The sequence below is a fragment of the Oncorhynchus masou genome, unplaced genomic scaffold (assembly GCF_036934945.1).
Source record: "Oncorhynchus masou masou isolate Uvic2021 unplaced genomic scaffold, UVic_Omas_1.1 unplaced_scaffold_1387, whole genome shotgun sequence".
NCBI lineage: Eukaryota > Metazoa > Chordata > Actinopteri > Salmoniformes > Salmonidae > Oncorhynchus > Oncorhynchus masou.
Window position 1 is genome coordinate 118,342 of NW_027003790.1, and position 20,067 is coordinate 138,408.

The following is a 20,067-nucleotide window of genomic DNA, read 5'->3' on the forward strand; positions in this document are numbered from 1 at the left end:
ACACTCCAGTATTATCCAGAACAGTTTGGAGGACCTACACTCCAGTATTATCCAGAGCAGTTTGGCCAGACCTACACTCCAGTATTATCCAGAGCAGTTTGGAGGACCTACACTCCAGTATTATCCAGAGCAGTTTGGAGGACCTACACTCCAGTATTATCCAGAACAGTTTGGAGGACCTACACTCCAGTATTATCCAGAGCAGTTTGACCAGACCTACACTCCAGTATTATCCAGAGCAGTTTGGAGGACCTACACTCCAGTATTATCCAGAGCAGTTTGGAGGACCTACACTCCAGTATTACCCAGAACAGTTTGGAGGACCTACACTCCAGTATTACCCAGAGCAGTTTGGAGGACCTACACTCCAGTATTATCCAGAGCAGTTTGGAGGACCTACACTCCAGTATTATCCAGAACAGTTTGGAGGACCTACACTCCAGTATTACCCAGAACAGTTTGACCAGACCTACACTCCAGGATTATCCAGAACAGTTTGACCAGACCTACACTCCAGTATTATCCAGAGCAGTTTGGAGGACCTACACTCCAGTATTATCCAGAGCAGTTTGATCAGACCTACACTCCAGTATTATCCAGAGCAGTTTGGAGGACCTACACTCCAGTATTATCCAGAGCAGTTTGGAGGACCTACACTCCAGTATTATCCAGAACAGTTTGGAGGACCTACACTCCAGTATTATCCAGAGCAGTTTGGAGGACCTACACTCCAGTATTATCCAGAACAGTTTGGAGGACCTACACTCCAGTATTATCCAGAACAGTTTGGAGGACCTACACTCCAGTATTATCCAGAACAGTTTGGAGGACCTACACTCCAGTATTATCCAGAACAGTTTGGAGGACCTACACTCCAGTATTATCCAGAACAGTTTGGAGGACCTACACTCCAGTATTATCCAGAGCAGTTTGGAGGACCTACACTCCAGTATTACCCAGAACAGTTTGGAGGACCTACACTCCAGTATTACCCAGAGCAGTTTGGAGGACCTACACTCCAGTATTATCCAGAACAGTTTGGAGGACCTACACTCCAGTATTATCCAGAGCAGTTTGGAGGACCTACACTCCAGTATTACCCAGAACAGTTTGGAGGACCTACACTCCAGTATTACCCAGAGTTTGGAGGACAGTTTTTGGAGGACCTACACTCCAGTATTATCCAGAACAGTTTGGAGGACCTACACTCCAGTATTACCCAGAGCAGTTTGAAGGACCTACACTCCAGTATTACCCAGAACAGTTTGGAGGACCTACACTCCAGTATTACCCAGAACAGTTTGGAGGACCTACACTCCAGTATTATCCAGAGCAGTTTGGAGGAGCTACACTCCAGGATTATCCAGAGCAGTTTGGAGGACCTACACTCCAGGATTATCCAGAACAGTTTGGAGGACCTACACTCCAGTATTATCCAGAGCAGTTTGGAGGACCTACACTCCAGTATTATCCAGAACTGTTTGACCAGACCTACACTCCAGTATTATCCAGAGCAGTTTGACCAGACCTACACTCCAGTATTATCCAGAGCAGTTTGGAGGACCTACACTCCAGTATTATCCAGAGCAGTTTGGAGGACCTACACTCCAGTATTACCCAGAACAGTTTGGAGGACCTACACTCCAGTATTACCCAGAACAGTTTGGAGGACCTACACTCCAGTATTGCTGTATAACTATTCACGATGTAGTATATACAGCATAGTTGGTGCTGTTTACTTAGTAAATGTAAATGAAGGAACTTAATACACGCCTTGGGATAGTAGCTAATGCGGATACTGTCACTTTTAAAGTTCCTCACTGAGAATACTGTGTGTTTTGACGCGATGCTATGCAACATGATCTGACTCCAACCTATTAGTCTACAGGTCTCTCCACTTTGTCTGAGTTGGACTGAGTGCAGAAACATATGTAAATGGGTTTCACGCTGAGCTCTAGCACTCTGTGAACAGCATTAGCCTTACAGCCGTAGGGCTACAGTACATACACAAGGCCTCCACACCATCCTTTTAAAGAAGGAGAACACAAAAGGGTCTTTGTGTACCCCCACCGCCCCCCCTCCAACCCCTCCTCCCCCCAGGACTTACCTGAACATAGTCCACACTCCTCCCCAGGGCTTTGAAGGCTGTGTACATTACTTCCCTCTTGCCTCCCCACTTCTGCATGATGCAGACACATTTATTATTGAGCACGAGGCGCGAGATGGCCTGCAGGCTCTCAGCGTACATCTCGTCCGTCTCCTCAGATCCCCGGTGGTGGTAGTTGTTTTTCCAGACGTACGTGGTGGCTTTATCCCACCCCATGATCTCCCGGAAGATCTCCATCATGTATTTGTCGTCCTCGTTATTCCCGTCGATCACCATGATGACCTTGATGCCCGGGTAGGTCAACCTCTTGACCGATACCAAGCACTTCCTCAGGTAGGCCGGGTCCTCCTGATAGGCTGCAATGCACAGGGCCAGTGATTTGGTGAGTTTGATGGGCGTCTCCATGGATCTCCTCATGTTCCGGTGTTCTAGGACAGCAAACAGGCTCTGGATGATGAGGTGGATGACCAGGATGGCCCCGTACAGCCCGAAGGACAAGTGGTTTCGTGCCGTGGTGAAAAACTGGTAGCCCATTATGTAGGCGGTAGAGATCCCCACGAGGAGCGAGACTCCAAACATTGTTGTCCCGAAAATTCTTAGGTAGGTGAGAGCTTTGTCACATTTCATCTGGAAAAGCAAACAAGAACAGAATCACTGTCAATGTCAAATGAGATGACAGTAGAGACATACAGTGGGATCAATAATGAGATGACAGTAGTGACACTGGGAGGACATTGATATGGTAATTACGAAATTAACACAGCTTCAGATATTAATTGGTCAACTTGTTAGAGATATACAGAAGACATATTGATGATAATGATGATATATGTACCTAATAATCACCAAAATGATGATAAATGTACCTAATAATCATCATTACGATGCGTCACTGTAAAAGCTCTTCCTTAACTCTACACTGTCACCATAGCAACAGACTTCATGTTTCACAACAACAACAAAAACGGGTTCAGATAGACTGTAAACAGACTCCTCCCATCTCTCTCTCCCTACATCCCCCCCCCCCAAAATCCCCCTCTAAATGTCAGATGGTTCTCTATGGCCGATTGTTCCAAGTCTCTGTATTAATGCTGCATCCCATCTGCTGGGCAGACGTACGAGTCGAGCGAGAGAGCGAGCACCACCCTCTGACATCATCTGTTTATATCTCCGTGGGAAGACAAGAGCAGGGAAATGTAAAACGCTGCCTCTCCACTAAAGACCCTTCTGTCACATTGAACAATATGGTGGTACATTTTATCAGTTGAGACAGGAGGAGGTTGGCACCTTTTGTTTAAGGCTTAGACATGTGATAGTTTAAGTGACACTTCAAGGTGTCTAATGCTGTTGAAAAGCAATGCAACACTATCACGACTTGTTTTATTTGAATGCCAGTTTTTTGGGTCTCCACTAAAGACCCTTCTGTCACAGTGAAGCAGGTAGTAGTGCATCTTGTTACTTTGTTTTATTTAAAGATCTTGGATCTATCATAAGTGACACTTTGATGTGTCCAATGCTGCCTGCATGGGTCTGTCCAGTAACACTAAAGACCCATCTGTCACAATGGAGAACAAAGTGGTACTTCTTGGTCAAGTAAAGGCTGAGCTTGTCTTGGTAGACTACATTAATGGCTGTGGTCGTCTTGGTAGACTACATTAAAGACTGAGGTTGCCTTGGTAGACTACATTAAAGACTGTGGTCGTCTTGGTAGACTACATTAAAGGGTGAGGTCGTCTTGGTAGACTACATTAAAGGCTGAGGTTGTCTTGGTAGACTACAGTAAAGGCTGAGGTTGTCTTGGTAGACTACATTAAAGTCTGAGGTCGTCTTGGTAGACTACAGTAAAGGCTGAGGTCGTCTTGGTAGACTACATTAAAGGCTGAGGTCGTCTTGGTAGACTACATTAAAGGCTGAGGTTGTCTTGGTAGACTACAGTAAAGGCTGAGGTCATCTTGGTAGACTACAGTAAAGGCTGAGGTCGTCTTGGTAGACTACATTAAAGGCTGAGGTCGTCTTGGTAGACTACATTAAAGACTGAGTGCGTCTTGGTAGACTACATTAAAGACTGAGGTCGTCTTGGTAGACTACATTAAAGACTGAGTGCGTCTTGCTAGACTACATTAAAGGGTGAGGTCGTCTTGGTAGACTACAGTAAAGACTGAGGTCGTCTTGGTAGACTACAGTAAAGGCTGAGGGCGTCTTGGTAGACTACAGTAAAGGCTGAGGTCGTCTTGGTAGACTACATTAAAGGATGAGGTCGTCTTGGTAGACTACAGTAAAGGCTGAGGGCGTCTTGGTGGACAAAATTAAAGACTGAGGTTGTCTTGGTAGACTACATTAAAGACTGAGTGCGTCTTGCTAGACTACATTAAAGGATGAGGTCGTCAGGGAAGACTACAGTAAAGGATGAGGTCGTCTTGGTAGACTACAGTAAAGGCTGAGGGCGTCTTGCTAGACTACATTAAAGGGTGAGGTCGTCTTGGTAGACTACATTAAAGGGTGAGGTCGTCTTGGTAGACTACATTAAAGACTGAGGTCGTCTTGGTAGACTACATTAAAGGCTGAGGTCGTCTACATACTGGTCTGAAACTCGATCCCCTACATACTGGTCTGAAAGTAGATCCCCTACATACTGGTCTGAAACTCGATCCCCTACATACTGGTCTGAAACTCGATCCCCTACATACTGGTCTGAAACTAGGTCCCCTACATACTGGTCTGAAACTAGATCCCCTACATACTGGTCTGAAACTAGATCCCCTACATACTGGTCTGAAACTAGATCCCCTACATACTGGTCTGAAACTAGATCCCCTACATACTGGTCTGAAACTAGATCCCTACATACTGGTCTGAAACTAGATCCCCTACATACTGGTCTGAAACTAGATCCCCTACATACTGGTCTGAAACTAGATAGATCTACATACTGGTCTGAAACTAGATCCCCTACATACTGGTCTGAAACTAGATCCCCTACATACTGGTCTGAAACTAGATCCCCTACATACTGGTCTGAAACTAGATCCCCTACATACTGGTCTGAAACTAGATCCCCTACATACTGGTCTGAAACTAGATCCCCTACATACTGGTCTGAAACTAGATCCCCTACATACTGGTCTGAAACTAGATCCCCATACTGGTCTGAAACTATACATGGTCTGAAACTAGATCCCCTACATACTGGTCTGAAACTAGATCCCCTACATACTGGTCTGAAACTAGATCCCCTACATACTGGTCTGAAACTAGATCCCCTACATACTGGTCTGAAACTCGATCCCCTACATACTGGTCTGAAACTCGATCCCCTACATACTGGTCTGAAACTAGGTCCCCTACATACTGGTCTGAAACTAGATCCCCTACATTCTGGTCTGAAACTAGATCCCCTACATACTGGTCTGAAACTAGATCCCCTACATACTGGTCTGAAACTCGATCCCTACATACTGGTCTGAAACTAGGTCCCCTAACTAGATCCCCTACATACTGGTCTGAAACTAGATCCCCTACATACTGGTCTGAAACTAGATCCCCTACATACTGGTCTGAAACTAGATCCCCTACATACTGGTCTGAAACTAGATCCCCTACATACTGGTCTGAAACTAGATCCCCTACATCCTGGTCTGGGGAGGTTCTCTTCTGCACTGTTCAACCAATCCAGTAAATGTGGAGGAGGAGTTAAGATGGAGTGTCTCCTTGTTAACATCCAAAAGTGGAAGACACATGAAGTCTTTCCATTTCCAAGGACTCTTTCCATTTCCCCTGAAAACTGGAACATCCGTTTGTTGGGGACTCAGCAGAGGCTCCTCTCCATGAAAGACCTCTCTGTCTGTCACAGTGAAGAAGACGCTGGTACATCGTGGTTAAAGTCTTGGATATGTGATATGTGATTGCATAAGTGACACCTTGAAGTGTTTCGGTGCTGTTGTGAAGCAAAGAAACCCTGATACGCCTTGTGTCTAGACTGTAGTTTGGTTTCTTTTTGTTAAATCAGCCACCTCCTTGGCATCAAATAAGGCCTGGATCACTTGATACAGGATGAAAAGTGGATGTAATCAGTGTGTAAGGCGAGCTGAGTGCTGAACTGGCATGTTTCTGGACTTGAAGCGTCATCACATTTACAAGACCTCTGTCTCCATTCCCCTCCATATGGTCCAAGTCCCCACCCCTTGGCCAACTGGTTAACCTAACGCATTGGTGTTACCATCTGTAGTGTTAAACCAGTACAAAGAGTGTCCCAACCCTAAAATCTTTATTTTCAAGTCTCACTGTTGTAGGCTACATTTTGTGTGAACTGTGAACATAAACCCCCTCATTCAGATGGTGCTAAAACAGCCTAGATAACTAAACCCTGCGGGCCAGATGCAGAAGGATTAACCACTAATGTGTGTGTGAAGTGACGTTTTGCCCCCCACCCCCTCCCTCCTCCTCCCCTTAACCCCCTTGTACTTTCAGACACTATGTACGTAGATCTAAACCTTGGTTTGATGGTGATAATGATGTGTTTTTCTGTGTGCCAAACACCAGATATTGTTGTTGATGGGGGCCGGGGAGGGGGGGGTGCTCATTTTGAAGTGGGCTGCTCATTTGACGGCTACTTGGAGCAGGCCTTTGCCGAGAAGCTGCTTAAGCACCAGTCCCTCGTGGCACGCTGGGACAGACTCGGGTAGAGCCTCCAGATTGTGGGCCTGACGAAAACTAGCACAAAGAAATTGGCTAGGTACTGCTCTGTTTCAGCTGTCGTGGACTGTTTGGAGAAGGAGGTGCTTTCTGTACCCTTGAGTGCCATGTATACAGGGACCTTTGAAATGTTTGAATTGAATGGTGGATGTAAATAAAATGTACTTGGTAGATGTAAATAAAGTATTTCAAATGTGTGTGTGTGTGTGTGTGCACGTGTGTGTGTGTGCATGTGTGTGCGTGTGTGTGTGCGCGTGTGTGTGCACGTGTGTGTGCATGTGTGTGTGTGTGCATGTGTGTGTGTGTGTATGCACGTGTGTGTGTGCATGTGTGTGTATGTGTGCACGTGTGCGACATTGAGGGTGTCATCAGCGTATTGAGATGATGTCACCTCACAGTTGCACAAGGCCCTGTGTGTGTTGTCCCTGGGCTGTTTGCCGGTGGGTTAGCTTGAACACTTGCAGACTGACAAAATGGCACCCTGTACAGTGCACTACTTTTGACCAGAGCCATATGGGCCCTTGTTTAAAAGTAGTGCACTAAATAGGGAATAGTGTGCCATTTGCAACGTGGACTGACTGACGCACTGTGTTGGCTGGGGCTGGGTCTGGGCCTGGGTCTGGGTGGGAAACTCCCTTTGCCTGAGATAACACCGCCAATGATCTCAATTGATAGTGAGTAAGGCTGAGGAAGTGATGGGGGATGTTGGAGAGTGAAGGCTGAGTTAGTGATGGTGGATGTTGGAGAGGGAAGGCTGAGTTAGTGATGGGGGATGTTGGTGAAGGCTGAGTAAGTGAAGGGGGATGTTGGAGAGTGAAGGCTGAGTTAGTGAAGGGGGATGTTGGTGAAGGCTGAGTTAGTGATGGGGGATGTTGGAGAGTGAACGCTGAAGTTAGTGATGGGGGATGTTGGAGAGTGAAGGCTGAGTTAGTGAAGAGGGATGTTAGAGAGTGAAGGCTGAGTTAGTGATGGGGGATGTAGGAGAGGGAAGGCTGAGTTAGTGATGGGGGATGTTAGAGAGTGAAGGCTGAGTTAGTGATGGGGGATGTTAGAGAGTGAAGGCTGAGTTAGTGATGGGGGATGTTAGAGAGTGAAGGCTGAGTTAGTGATGGGGGATGTTGTAGAGTGAAGGTTGAGTTAGTGATGGGGGATGTTGGAGAGTGAAGGCTGAGTTAGTGAAGAGGGATGTTAGAGAGTGAAGGCTGAGTTAGTGATGGGGGATGTAGGAGAGGGAAGGCTGAGTTAGTGAAGAGGGATGTTAGAGAGTGAAGGCTGAGTTAGTGATGGGGGATGTTAGAGAGTGAAGACTGAGTTAGTGATGGGGGATGTTAGAGAGTGAAGGCTGAGTTAGTTATGGGGGATGTTAGAGAGTGAAGGCTGAGTTAGTTATGGGGGATGTTAGAGAGTGAAGGCTGAGTTAGTGATGGGGGATGTTAGAGAGTGAAGGCTGAGTTAGTGATGGGGGATGTTAGAGAGTGAAGGCTGAGTTAGTGATGGGGGATGTTAGAGAGTGAAGGCTGAGTAAGTGAAGGTGGATGTTGGAGAGTGAAAGTAACCAATAAAAACCTTGTGGCTGCAGCCAACTGCAAATCTAACACGTCATGTTGTACCGTACTATAACTACAGCTGAGGTAGCGTGAGAGAGAGAGAGAGAGTGTGTGTGTGTGTGCGTGCGTGCGTCAGCTACCATGTCGGCATGGTAGCTGACATGTAAAGACTTCATATTTACACCTGTTGTCTGACTACATGTCTGAGAATCCAACATGAAGACCATTAGTTTGATTCTGCTGGAGCTGGCCCTGTTCCAGGAGGGGTATAAAGGCTAGGCGGACACAGGGAGGGGTTCCTGTGCTGAGCTGGATAGACTCAACGGAGAGTTGAATCGTGGTCAGCGGGGAAAACCTCAACTCTAAGGCTTTTACAGTTTAGATGAAATACAACACTGCGGCCAGAGCAGAGCTGAGCATTAGCTGAAACTGGGCCAAGAGGACTTGAAGTCTGTTCTGTGCAACAACTGAAATATAATCGTGGCAATGACTGGAGTCAATGGACTTTACAGCTCTAAAATTAATACCTGCTGTAGTAAAAAACACTTAATTAATGTAGTGGTCTACCGCCACGGAGGTGCAGTTCACACCTGGTCAGTGACACCAATCCCCTGTATAGTGCACTACTTTTTTACCAGAGCCCTGCAGGCCACAGCTGTATGAAGTGCACTTTAATAACCCTTGTCTTGGTAACACTTGTCTTGCTAACAGTTGTCTTGGTAACACTTGTCTTGCTAACAGTTGTCTTGGTAATAGTTGTCTTGGTAACACTTGTCTTGCTAACAGTTGTCTTGGTAACACTTGTCTTGCTAACAGTTGTCTTGCTAACACGTGTCTTGCTAACACTTGTCTTGCTAACACTTGTCTTGCTAACACGTGTCTTGCTAACAGTTGTCTTGCTAACACGTGTCTTGCTAACAGTTGTCTTGCTAACACTTGTCTTGCTAACAGTTGTCTTGGTAACACTTGTCTTGCTAACAGTTGTCTTGCTAACACGTGTCTTGCTAACAGTTGTCTTGCTAACACTTGTCTTGCTAACACGTGTCTTGCTAACAGTTGTCTTGCTAACACGTGTCTTGCTAACAGTTGTCTTGCTAACACTTGTCTTGGTAATAGTTGTCTTGGTAACACTTGTCTTGCTAACAGTTGTCTTGGTAACACTTGTCTTGCTAACAGTTGTCTTGCTAACACGTGTCTTGCTAACACTTGTCTTGCTAACACTTGTCTTGCTAAACCTTGTCTTCGTAACACTTGTCTTGCTAAACCTTGTCTTGCTAACACGTGTCTTGCTAACACTTGTCTTGCTAACACTTGTCTTGCTAAACGTTGTCTTGCTAAACGTTGTCTTGCTAACACTTGTCTTGCTAACAGCAGTCTTGCAAACACTTGTCTTGGTAACAGTTGTCTTGGTAACAGTTGTCTTGCAAACACTTGTCTTGCTAACACGTGTCTTGCTAAACGTTGTCTTGCTAACACTTGTCTTCGTAACACTTGTCTTGCTAACAGCAGTCTTGCAAACCCTTGTCTTGGTAACACTTGTCTTGATAGTACTTGTCTTGGTAACAGTTGTCTTACTAACACTTGTCTTGCTAACACTTGTCTTGCTAACAGCAGTCTTGCTAACACTTGTCTTGCTAACAGCAGACTTGCTAACACTTGTCTTGCTAACAGCAGTCTTGCTAACACTTGTCTTGGTAACAGTTGCTTGCTAAACGTTGTCTTAATAACCCTTGTCTTGGTAACAGGTGTCTTGGTAACAGTTGCCTTGCTAACAGTATGTGTAGAAGGAGGATGAAAGGATAGAAGAGGGTTGTTGAATGAAAAAACAAGACATTGAATTGACATTCTCAGGTGTATGGTGAGGTGGAACTTCATGTGTGGAATAATCAATCAATCAATCAATCAAATGGTTTACCATCACCATGAATATATGGCTTCAATGGCTCTTACACCTTACAGCATGTACAGAAGGGGGAAATGTATCTGGATAGAAGGGGGTTATTGATGGAAAAAAATCAGTTGGTGTCCTGTATTTAATACATGTTAAAGTGATGTCCTTGTGTTGCTGGATGGGATTTAGCGTAGCACTTACAGACTGCATGCTGAAGTGGAACATCATGTGTAGTCATGAAGACCAGTAAAGTTAGATCCCCATTCCATTATTTATAGTTTCATAACGCATTTGTGTTAATGCTAATACAGTAACGGTACTATATTACAGTACTGTAGTTCAAGACGACAGAGATTCCACTTCATGTCTGAGAGGCACAGCTGCAGTGAAATGAAGACGGTCCTCAATACTGCCATTATAAATGTCAGGAAACACATGCCTCATTTTTTTTTTTATTTCACCTTTATTTAACCAGGTAGGCTAGTTGAGAACAAGTTCTCATTTACAACTGCGACCTGGCCAAGATAAAGCATAGCAGTGTGAACAGACAACACAGAGTTACACATGGAGTAAACAATTAACAAGTCAATAACACAGTAGAAAAAAAGGGGAGTCTGTATACAATGTGTGCAAAAGGCATGAGGAGGTAGGCGAATAATTACAATATTGCAGATTAACACTGGATTGATAAATGATCATGTACAGGTAGAGATATTGGTGTGCAAAAGAGCAGAAAAGTAAATAAATAAAAACTGTGGGGATGAGGTAGGTGAAAATGGGTGGGCTATTTACCAATAGATTATGTACTTGCTAACACTTGTCTTTCTCATGACGACTTTTCTATAGCAGATTACAAGACAGGAGCGGAATGACCAGGGATCCTTGTACAAGATGTTAATTATATATACAACACTGTACTATCTCAAAGCTTGCTGCTTCTGTAGTTAGTAACTTGAAGTTCTTGCTTGCTTCTGTAGTTAGTAACTTGTAGTTCTTGCTTGCTTCTGAAGTTAGCTACTTGTAATTCTTGCTTGCTTCTATAGTTAGCTACTTGTAGTTCTTGCTTGCTTCCATAGTTAGCTACTTGTAGTTCTTGCTTGCTTCTGAAGTTAGCTACTTGTAGTTCTTGCTTGCCTCTGAAGTCAGCTACTTGTAGTTCTTGCTTGCCTCTGAAGTTAGCTACTTGTAGTTCTTGCTAGGCTTGCTTCTGTAGTTAGCTACTTGTAGTTAGCTACTTGTAGTTCTTGCTAGGCTTGCTTATGTAGTTAGCTACTTGTAGTTTTTGCTTTCTTCTGAAGTTAGCTACTTGTAGTTCTTGCTTGCCTCTGAAGTTAGCTACTTGTAGTTCTTGCTAGGCTTGCTTCTGTAGTTAGCTACTTGTAGTTCTATCTAGGCTTGCTACTGTAGTTAGTTCAGATCAAACCTTCTCTTGAACTGGACTTATAAGCAAACTCAATGAACAAATGTCACTGAGGTTCTGAGGTTCGGGAACGTGATTAAGAGACAACTAGTAATGTGTCAAAAGGGTGTGTGTGTGTGTGTGTGTGAAGTGACGCCCCCCCCCCCCCCCCCCCCCCCCCTTAACCCTCTTGTAGTTCCGGAACCCTATGTAGATGTACAGCCTTTCCCTGTGGCTGCAATATTCTCCCTGGTGGGGGAATCATGTTGTCATTAAGTGTTCCATCATTAAATGGAACACCCTACTCCTCTTCCTCTCCTGATTGGAATCAGCTGTAGTAGTTACCGTACAACACAGTCTTCCCTCATACAACTCCCTCTCTCTTTCTGGATGGGTTGAACCTCAGCAAGAGGAGGAGACTGTGTGTGATGTTGAAGTTGGGCGGTGGTGGCGCCTTGCCAACCTTGGCTCCTGGATGCTTTCCTGATTCAGCTAGCTCTCTGACTCATCCATCACATCTCTCTGTCCCTCCCTCCTTCCTGTCTGGTCCGGTCAGTGATCCTCCACCACTACTACTTATCGTTGCTCCAGCTCCCTGACTTTCTGCTACTCACCTCCTCTTTATGCTTCCCTCCTTCCCTCGCTCCTAGCTTCCCTTCTTCCCTCCATCCCAGCTTCCCTCCTTCCCAGCTTCCCTCCCTCCCAGTTTTCCTCCTTCCCTCTTTCCCAGTTTCCTTCCTTCCCTGCCTCCCAGCTTTCCCGCTTCCCTGCCTACCTGCTTCCCAGCCTGCAGTGTTTAAGCATGACTGTCAAGGCCCTGACTGGGAGCATTAATACGGAACAGGCGTGGAATGCTTCCTGTGTAAATACACTAACTAACTCATTAGTGGATAGTCCTACAGAACTCTTCCTCTGTAAATACACAAACCACCTCATTGGTGGATAGTCCTACAGAACTCTTCCTCTGTAAATACACAAACCACCTCATTGGTGGATAGTCCTACAGAACTCTTCCTCTGTAAATACACAAACCACCTCATTGGTGGATAGTCCTACAGAACTCTTCCTCTGTAAATACACAAACCACCTCATTGGTGGATAGTCCTACAGAACTCTTCCTCTGTAAATACACAAACCACCTCATTGGTGGATAGTCCTACAGAACTCTTCCTCTGTAAATACACAAACCACCTCATTGGTGGATAGTCCTACAGAACTCTTCCTCTGTAAATACACTAACTAACTCATTAGTGGATAGTCCTACAGAACTCTTCCTCTGTAAATACACAAACCACGTCATTGGTGGATAATCCTACAGAACTCTTCCTCTGTAAATACACAAACCACCTCATTGGTGGATAGTCCTACAGAACTCTTCCTCTGTAAATACACAAACCACGTCATTGGTGGATAGTCCTACAGAACTCTTCCTCTGTAAATACACAAACCACCTCATTGGTGGATAGTCCTACAGAACTCTTCCTCTGTAAATACACAAACCACCTCATTGGTGGATAGTCCTACAGAACTCTTCCTCTGTAAATACACAAACCACCTCATTGGTGGATAGTCCTACAGAACTCTTCCTCTGTAAATACACTAACTAACTCATTAGTGGATAGTCCTACAGAACTCTTCCTCTGTAAATACACAAACCACGTCATTGGTGGATAATCCTACAGAACTCTTCCTCTGTAAATACACAAACCACCTCATTGGTGGATAGTCCTACAGAACTCTTCCTCTGTAAATACACAAACCACGTCATTGGTGGATAGTCCTACAGAACTCTTCCTCTGTAAATACACAAACCACCTCATTGGTGGATAGTCCTACAGAACTCTTCCTCTGTAAATACACAAACCACCTCATTGGTAGATATAACCTTCAGAGATCTTGATTGCACACTGAATATAGTGTAGGTGGGATTAGATAGGAAGAGTACGTCAACTAGAAATGGGATAAATGGTAGTCTGAAATGCAGACATAAACAATGCATTAGTTTGTGTGTGTTGCCATCTCTCTGTGTAAGTTGTTGAGCAATGACCAACACGTAGACACAGGCATGCTGAGTCATGACTTTCCTCATAGTAAGTAAGAGTAAGTAACCTTGTCTGAGCCAGAACGGACAAACAACTTTCCTCACAGGCAGCAGGCTTATTGTGACAAAGTTATTGTTAAACTATAAATGTGTACTGGTCCGGTAGATCAGGGATTCCCCAACTTGGTCCTGGAGCCCCCCTTAGGTGCACGTTTAGTTTTTCCCCCCAAGCACTACACACCTGATTCAAAGGGTTGATTATTTAAATTGGTTGTGTAGCGCTAAGGGAAAAACGCACACAGGGGGGGACTGAGTCTGTGAAACCTTGCGGTAGATGACAGTAGTCTTAACTAGATGACTGGAGGTTTCAGTTTGAAGACAGTATTGCCATTGTGACATTCTATGTAGTCATGTTCAACCATTTAATAACAATGTCATAACTGTGGCTGAGGAAGTAGATAAAAGCTGGGTATCTGACCTGTAATGCCTGCCATCTGTCATAACAATGTTGACCATATAGTGACATATATCAAAAGGGGTGTCGGCCCACAGGTTTATGTCGTGGCTGTGTTAAACCTAGAATTCTTAGTTGCTACATTCATTTTTGGACGTATTAATGAATTAATTTAAAAAACAGAGGCGGGTAGCTGCTTTGTTATTGTTTCAACTGAGGATTCCAGCTTTAAGCATCTCCATATATGTTGAGTTGAGGACTCCCACCTCTCAACAGGAGTCTTCATGCGGTTATAATGAATGACAGCATGTACCCTTGCAGTCATGTGGTTTTGTTTTCACACAGTTTAAAGCATGTATTTGATCATTTACAGTCATATCCCACTGGACACACACTGGTTGAAACAACATTGTTTCCACGTCATTTTAATTAAATTATGTTGAACCAACGTGGAATTAAATTACGTTAAACTAACGTGGAATAGACGTTGAATTGACATCTGTGCCCAGTGGGATATTTTACTTTCAGAAATGAAAATAGTCTACTGTATACTGTAGGTGTACATCTTTGAAAAAATATATAATCCCTACACAACAGATGAGATGTGATTATCTCCATAAAGTATAGGCTTATCATGAATAAACTGCTATGGAATCAAGTCAACTCAAAACCACGAGCTAAATAAACTGCTGTGGAATCAAGTTAACTCAAACCCACTAGCTAAATAAACTGCTGTGGAATCAAGTTAACTCAAAACCACTAGCTAAATAAACTGCTGTGGAATCAAGTTAACTCAAAACCACTAGCTAAATAAACTGCTATGGAATCAAGTTAACTCAAAACCACTAGCTCCATAAACTGCTGTGGAATCAAGTTAACTCAAACCCACTAGCTACATAAACTGCTATGGAATCAAGTCAACTCAAAACCACGAGCTACATAAACTGCTGTGGAATCAAGTCAACTCAAAACCACTAGCTAAATAAACTGCTGTGGAATCAAGTTAACTCAAAACCACGAGCTAAATTAACTGCTATGGAATGAATGGTGGGCTGCTATTTATGTGTTTCGAACACCGCGCGCATCCACGCGGAGGGTATATAAAACGCCTGAGCGGGAAAGGAAGGAAGTTCGAAGATTGTTGTGTCCTTGAATAAGGAGGGAACTTCACCCTAATTTGCTCCAGTACTACTGTGGCTGACCGTGTAAAACACCATATTTCACTGCATCTGACCTGCGTATATGACAATAAATAAAAAATAAATATAAAATACTGTATCCATGGAAAAAACGACATTTCGAACCTACTGAGCGTGCTCTGAAGGAAACCCAATAGCTGCCTTGTCATTGGCTCAAGCACCCCTGCGATTCGAATGACGTATGAGACCGTGACGTCGATATATGTTTTATTCTAACGGTACAATAAATTATTTGGACAGTGATTATGTCCATCCTCGATGGAGTACCGTGTGAATCCAGTTTACGTTATGGTGTAGATTTGTTTTATCCCCGTAGGCAGCAGGGAATAATAAAGAACTACCTTGTTTCGACTTTATAGTTCCACTATTTCATTTATCCATTCATTTATTGGCTGAGATTAATGCAATACTAATGTCTATAAAATAAAACAAACTCGTAACCAAACCACACATCAACATGTCTACAGGACTGTTCTGTATGGGGTATATCCTACCATATTCCAAACATATGCCATAGTACTTTAATATAACAAACATTAAATACTTTCCACACCCTGACAGATACAGCATCACGATTCATTGATGTGGATTAAACCATGACTTGGCAACTACCGAACAATCATGACATGTCAATTAACTGTAGTTGCCAAGTTTCATCCAAAGCTCCATTCATTGAATTCAAATTATTTAAAATGAAAATGTCAAATAAAATAAAAATATATGTTCTCATAATGAAATAAAAACAGCTAGTTAGTTGATAACAAAGTTGTCAAAGTGAATAATATAGATGTGATGGGCATACCTTGAAGCAGCTGTGTGTGGCTGTGCCGTTTCTTTAAATGGATGCAGTCAGCATAGGCTCGGTTAGCAGCGTTCAACTTGGAGAAAACTTCTCAGCAACGTATCTTCTTGAGTCACCTTTGCAGAAACACTCATGAAGCTTCTTAAAATGTCTCTTCATAAAGAAAAAAGTTTGTGCAATTTTCCAATTCTCCTTGCTGTGAACGGTTGAAAACATTCATTCAAGTATTGTATTTTTTTTTTTTTTTTAACTTCTCTCTTTGCATACATTAATTATATAATGTATACATTTAAAATGTATACAAATCATCTTGTTAGTCAACTTTGGCATAAGTGTAATATATACAACGAATAAAAGAAATAAACAAAATAAAGAAAAAAGAAAAAAATTGTAATTCAACAGTAGTCAATGTTGGTGAGAAGAGCTGTAGGTAATACAGGTTAAAGTCATGAACTGCCCAACCACGCTACTTTTACTGCTTCTTCAGCGTCTAATTCCTTCCAGACGTCCTGGGTTTATGCTTCCTGCACGTAGCTCCTTACATTTCAAAAGACTCTTAACCAGGGAGAGTTTTTGGACTTGTTTTAATAAGGGGGGAAGGTTTGGGGATGAGGAGGAGCAACATATTGAGGAGAGAGAGAGAAAAAAGAGTTGATGCCCACAAGTAAGTACCCCATTCAAACTTCTGAGACGTGGACCCGGGGATGGAGACGTGCCTTAGGCTAATTACCCTGAATGTCCCTGGGGGAATACATGCAGAGAGATTGCATTCGATTTTGAATACGTGCTATATGCTTTCGAAATCTGCAAATAGTTTCTTTGCTACTTTGTATGGGGGTTTTCCATGACAATGTCAGAGTATTGCCTACAGGTAAAACACATAATCCTTTAGCAAAACAAAACAAAAAAACACTGCATTTAGTCGTTGTTATACTAGCTCGAAATAATAACTATTATTCTTGCAATATAACTTGAAATATTTTCCTGCTATCTTTTCTGTGCCCGTAAAGACCGTAATTATCCATCTGGTATTTGTCTACCATCCATCAGTAGGAGCGCAGTACAAGCATTGGCCAGCAGGGAGCGCCATATAATTCTAAACCAGTACGAGAGCCCCTGCCATGGAATAGTCTACTGCGGAGTCATGTAATAAGATCTAAATATATGACTCTGGTCTACTGTAAGATGCACAGTCATTGGACAAGGCACATTCCTCCACCTTGTGATGGAATTCAAATAGGTGTAAAAATGACAATATCAGTCGTTCTAAAAGCTAATCAAATGGCTAGCCACAGTATTTGCATTGTCCCCCCCCCCCACCCCACCCTTTGCACTGCTGCTATTCTCAGTTTATTATCTATGCATAGTCACCTTAACTCTACCTACATGTACATATTACCTCAATTACCTTGACTAACCGGAGCCCCCGCACATTGACTCCGTACCGGTATCCCCTGTATATAGCCTCGCTATTGTTATTTTACTGCTGCTCTTTAATGATTTGTGACTTTTATTTCTTATTTTTAATTATCTATTTTTTTTTACCTAACATGTATTTTTCTTAAAACTGCAATGTTGGTTAAGGGCTTGTAAGTAAGCATTTCACTGTAAGGTCTACACCTGTTGTAATCGGCGCATGTGACAAATACTATTTGATGTGATTCATTAGCTCATGTTTTCAACAGAGAAAAAGTGGTTTCATCTACCGTCCCAAGAGCTTTGTATGTTATCATTATTGAATGTGACAGAAATTCCTAATTAAAAGTCACTTGGCTGAAATTCCAAACATAATATATAAGATGAAAATAATATTGGTCGCTCACATTTCTTCTTATTATAATCCCTGAGTTGAACACGAACAGTTGGATGGAATGACATGTCATTGAAATACCCCATACAGCTGTGTGTGTTTATTTGTTCTGTATAAAACACATTCCTGTCAAGCTCAAATGACTTTCTCTGCCAGGGAGGGACATTGTCATGGCCTGTTTACAGGGGGCCAAATATGAGTACCCTTATTTCTCCTGTCTATGTTGCCCAGACACTATATTGATTTAAACAAGGATACCCAATTACTTTTACCTCCCCCATGCACACGGATACACACACAAACACACACACACACACAATCATTCACCATCAGTGCTGCAGTCAGAACAACCACCTTGGATGGAGAGAGACAGAGACAGAGAGACAGACAGAGAGCGAGAGAGAGACAGAGAGACACAGAGACACAGAGAGACACAGAGACAGAGAGAGAGAGAGAGAGACAGAGAGAGAGAGAGAGACAGAGAGAGACAGAGAGACAGAGAGCCAGAGAGAGAGACAGAGAGAGACAGAGAGATAGAGAGACAGAGAGCCAGAGAGAGAGACAGAGAGAGAGACAGCGAGAGAGACAGAGACACATAGACAGAGAGAGACAGAGAGAGAGACACAGAGCCAGAGAGAGAGACAAAGAGAGAGACAGAGAACATGAAGGGTTCTATGCTATTCCATCAGCCCAGAGAAGTGCTGAGGGCTGGGGAGTGATGAATTCAGGCCTTCACTGGTTTTCTTAGGATACGTCCCAAATGGCACACTATTCCCTATACAGTTCACTACTTTGATCAAAGCCCTATGGGATTCCCTATGGGCTATGGTCAAAAGTAGTTCAGTAAATAGGTAATAGGGTGTCATTTGGAACGCTGGCTCTCCCTGACTTTGATGAACAGCAACCATATGTTTCCCAACTGAGGATGCCCAGAGCAGAAGCAATGGCAGCAGGCTAGGACACAAACCATGTATTGTTTTAAGGCCTAGTCAGTCTCGCCAACCAAGCACCAATCTAAACATCACGTTGGCTTCCTCGCTAGTGATAAAACAATTATGACATCACATTAAATGTCTCTTTCCTTCCAAGCAGTGGATTGTTGAGGTGTATACTTCTGGTACTGTCCCATTGGTTCATTTGGTTCCAAATTGGTTAAAGGTGGAAAAAAAGTCTTCTTGACAGCTTCTACCCCCAAGACATGAGACTCTTGAACAGTTAATCAAATGGCTACCCGGACTATTTACATTGTCCCCAAGCCCAACCCTCATTTTTACACTGCTGCTACTCTCTGTTCATTATCCATGCGTAGTTACTTTACCTACATGTACATAATAAAGAACGGAAAGGGGGATACCTAGTCAGTTGTCCAACTGAATGTATTCAACTGTAATGTGTCTTTCATTTTGAATTTGTCAATCAAGTGCCTCTTAAGTATTTGAAAGTATATGACATTTTTTTTGGAAAATATCTAAACTGACGCAGGTGAAGGTCGTCAGGATGGACTCTTCTACTAGAAACAGTGGCACCTTTAGAGGACCGTTGCCTTTTAGTGTGTTGATTGTGTAAGACGTGAGACGGATTATGATAGGATGTTGTCATGGTTTAATGTGATAGGCAGGCAGACGATGTTCCCTTTCCTCAGATGAGTCAGGTGATTTTTAATCCATGTTGTCAGACTAAGCCGACAGGGCATCATGTGACAGGGCCCATAACTGTTGCTAACAACACTCTGTTGACCAACCAGGAATCAAACCCTGGTATCCAGGATGAATGTGTCGGCTCGTCACGCTAAAGCCTAGGCATTAGCATGGAGAGATCATTTTTCTCATATACAGCACTTTAGGATCATAGAATTGAGGCTTTGATATGTTCTCTTCTCTCCAGGTCCCTCTAAAGTAGTGCAGTGATCTCCAGGTCCCTCTAAAGTAGTGCAGGGATCTCCAGGTCCCTCTAAAGTAGTGCAGTGATCTCCAGGTCCCTCTAAAGTAGTGCAGTGATCTCCAGGTCCCTCTAAAGTAGTGCAGTGATCTCCAGGTCCCTCTAAAGTAGTGCAGTGATCTCCAGGTCCCTCTAAAGTAATGCAGGGATCTCCCAGGCCCCTCTAAAGTAATGCAGTAATCTTCAG

General features: G+C 43.4%; 1 protein-coding gene across 1 annotated transcript in view; it reads right to left on the reverse strand.

Moving 5' to 3' along the window:
* has2 (hyaluronan synthase 2) overlaps positions 1-16,674 on the reverse strand; it is a 32,874-nt gene extending 16,200 nt beyond the window's left edge. Inside the window, exons 1-2 of the mRNA XM_064958886.1 lie at positions 16,133-16,674; positions 2,108-2,734 (exon numbers count right to left, since the gene is read on the reverse strand). Coding sequence (XP_064814958.1) covers positions 2,108-2,734 — 627 coding nt within the window. The 5' untranslated portion in view covers positions 16,133-16,674. The remainder of the gene's footprint in view (positions 1-2,107; positions 2,735-16,132) is intronic.
* Between the last annotated feature and the right edge of the window lie 3,393 nt (positions 16,675-20,067).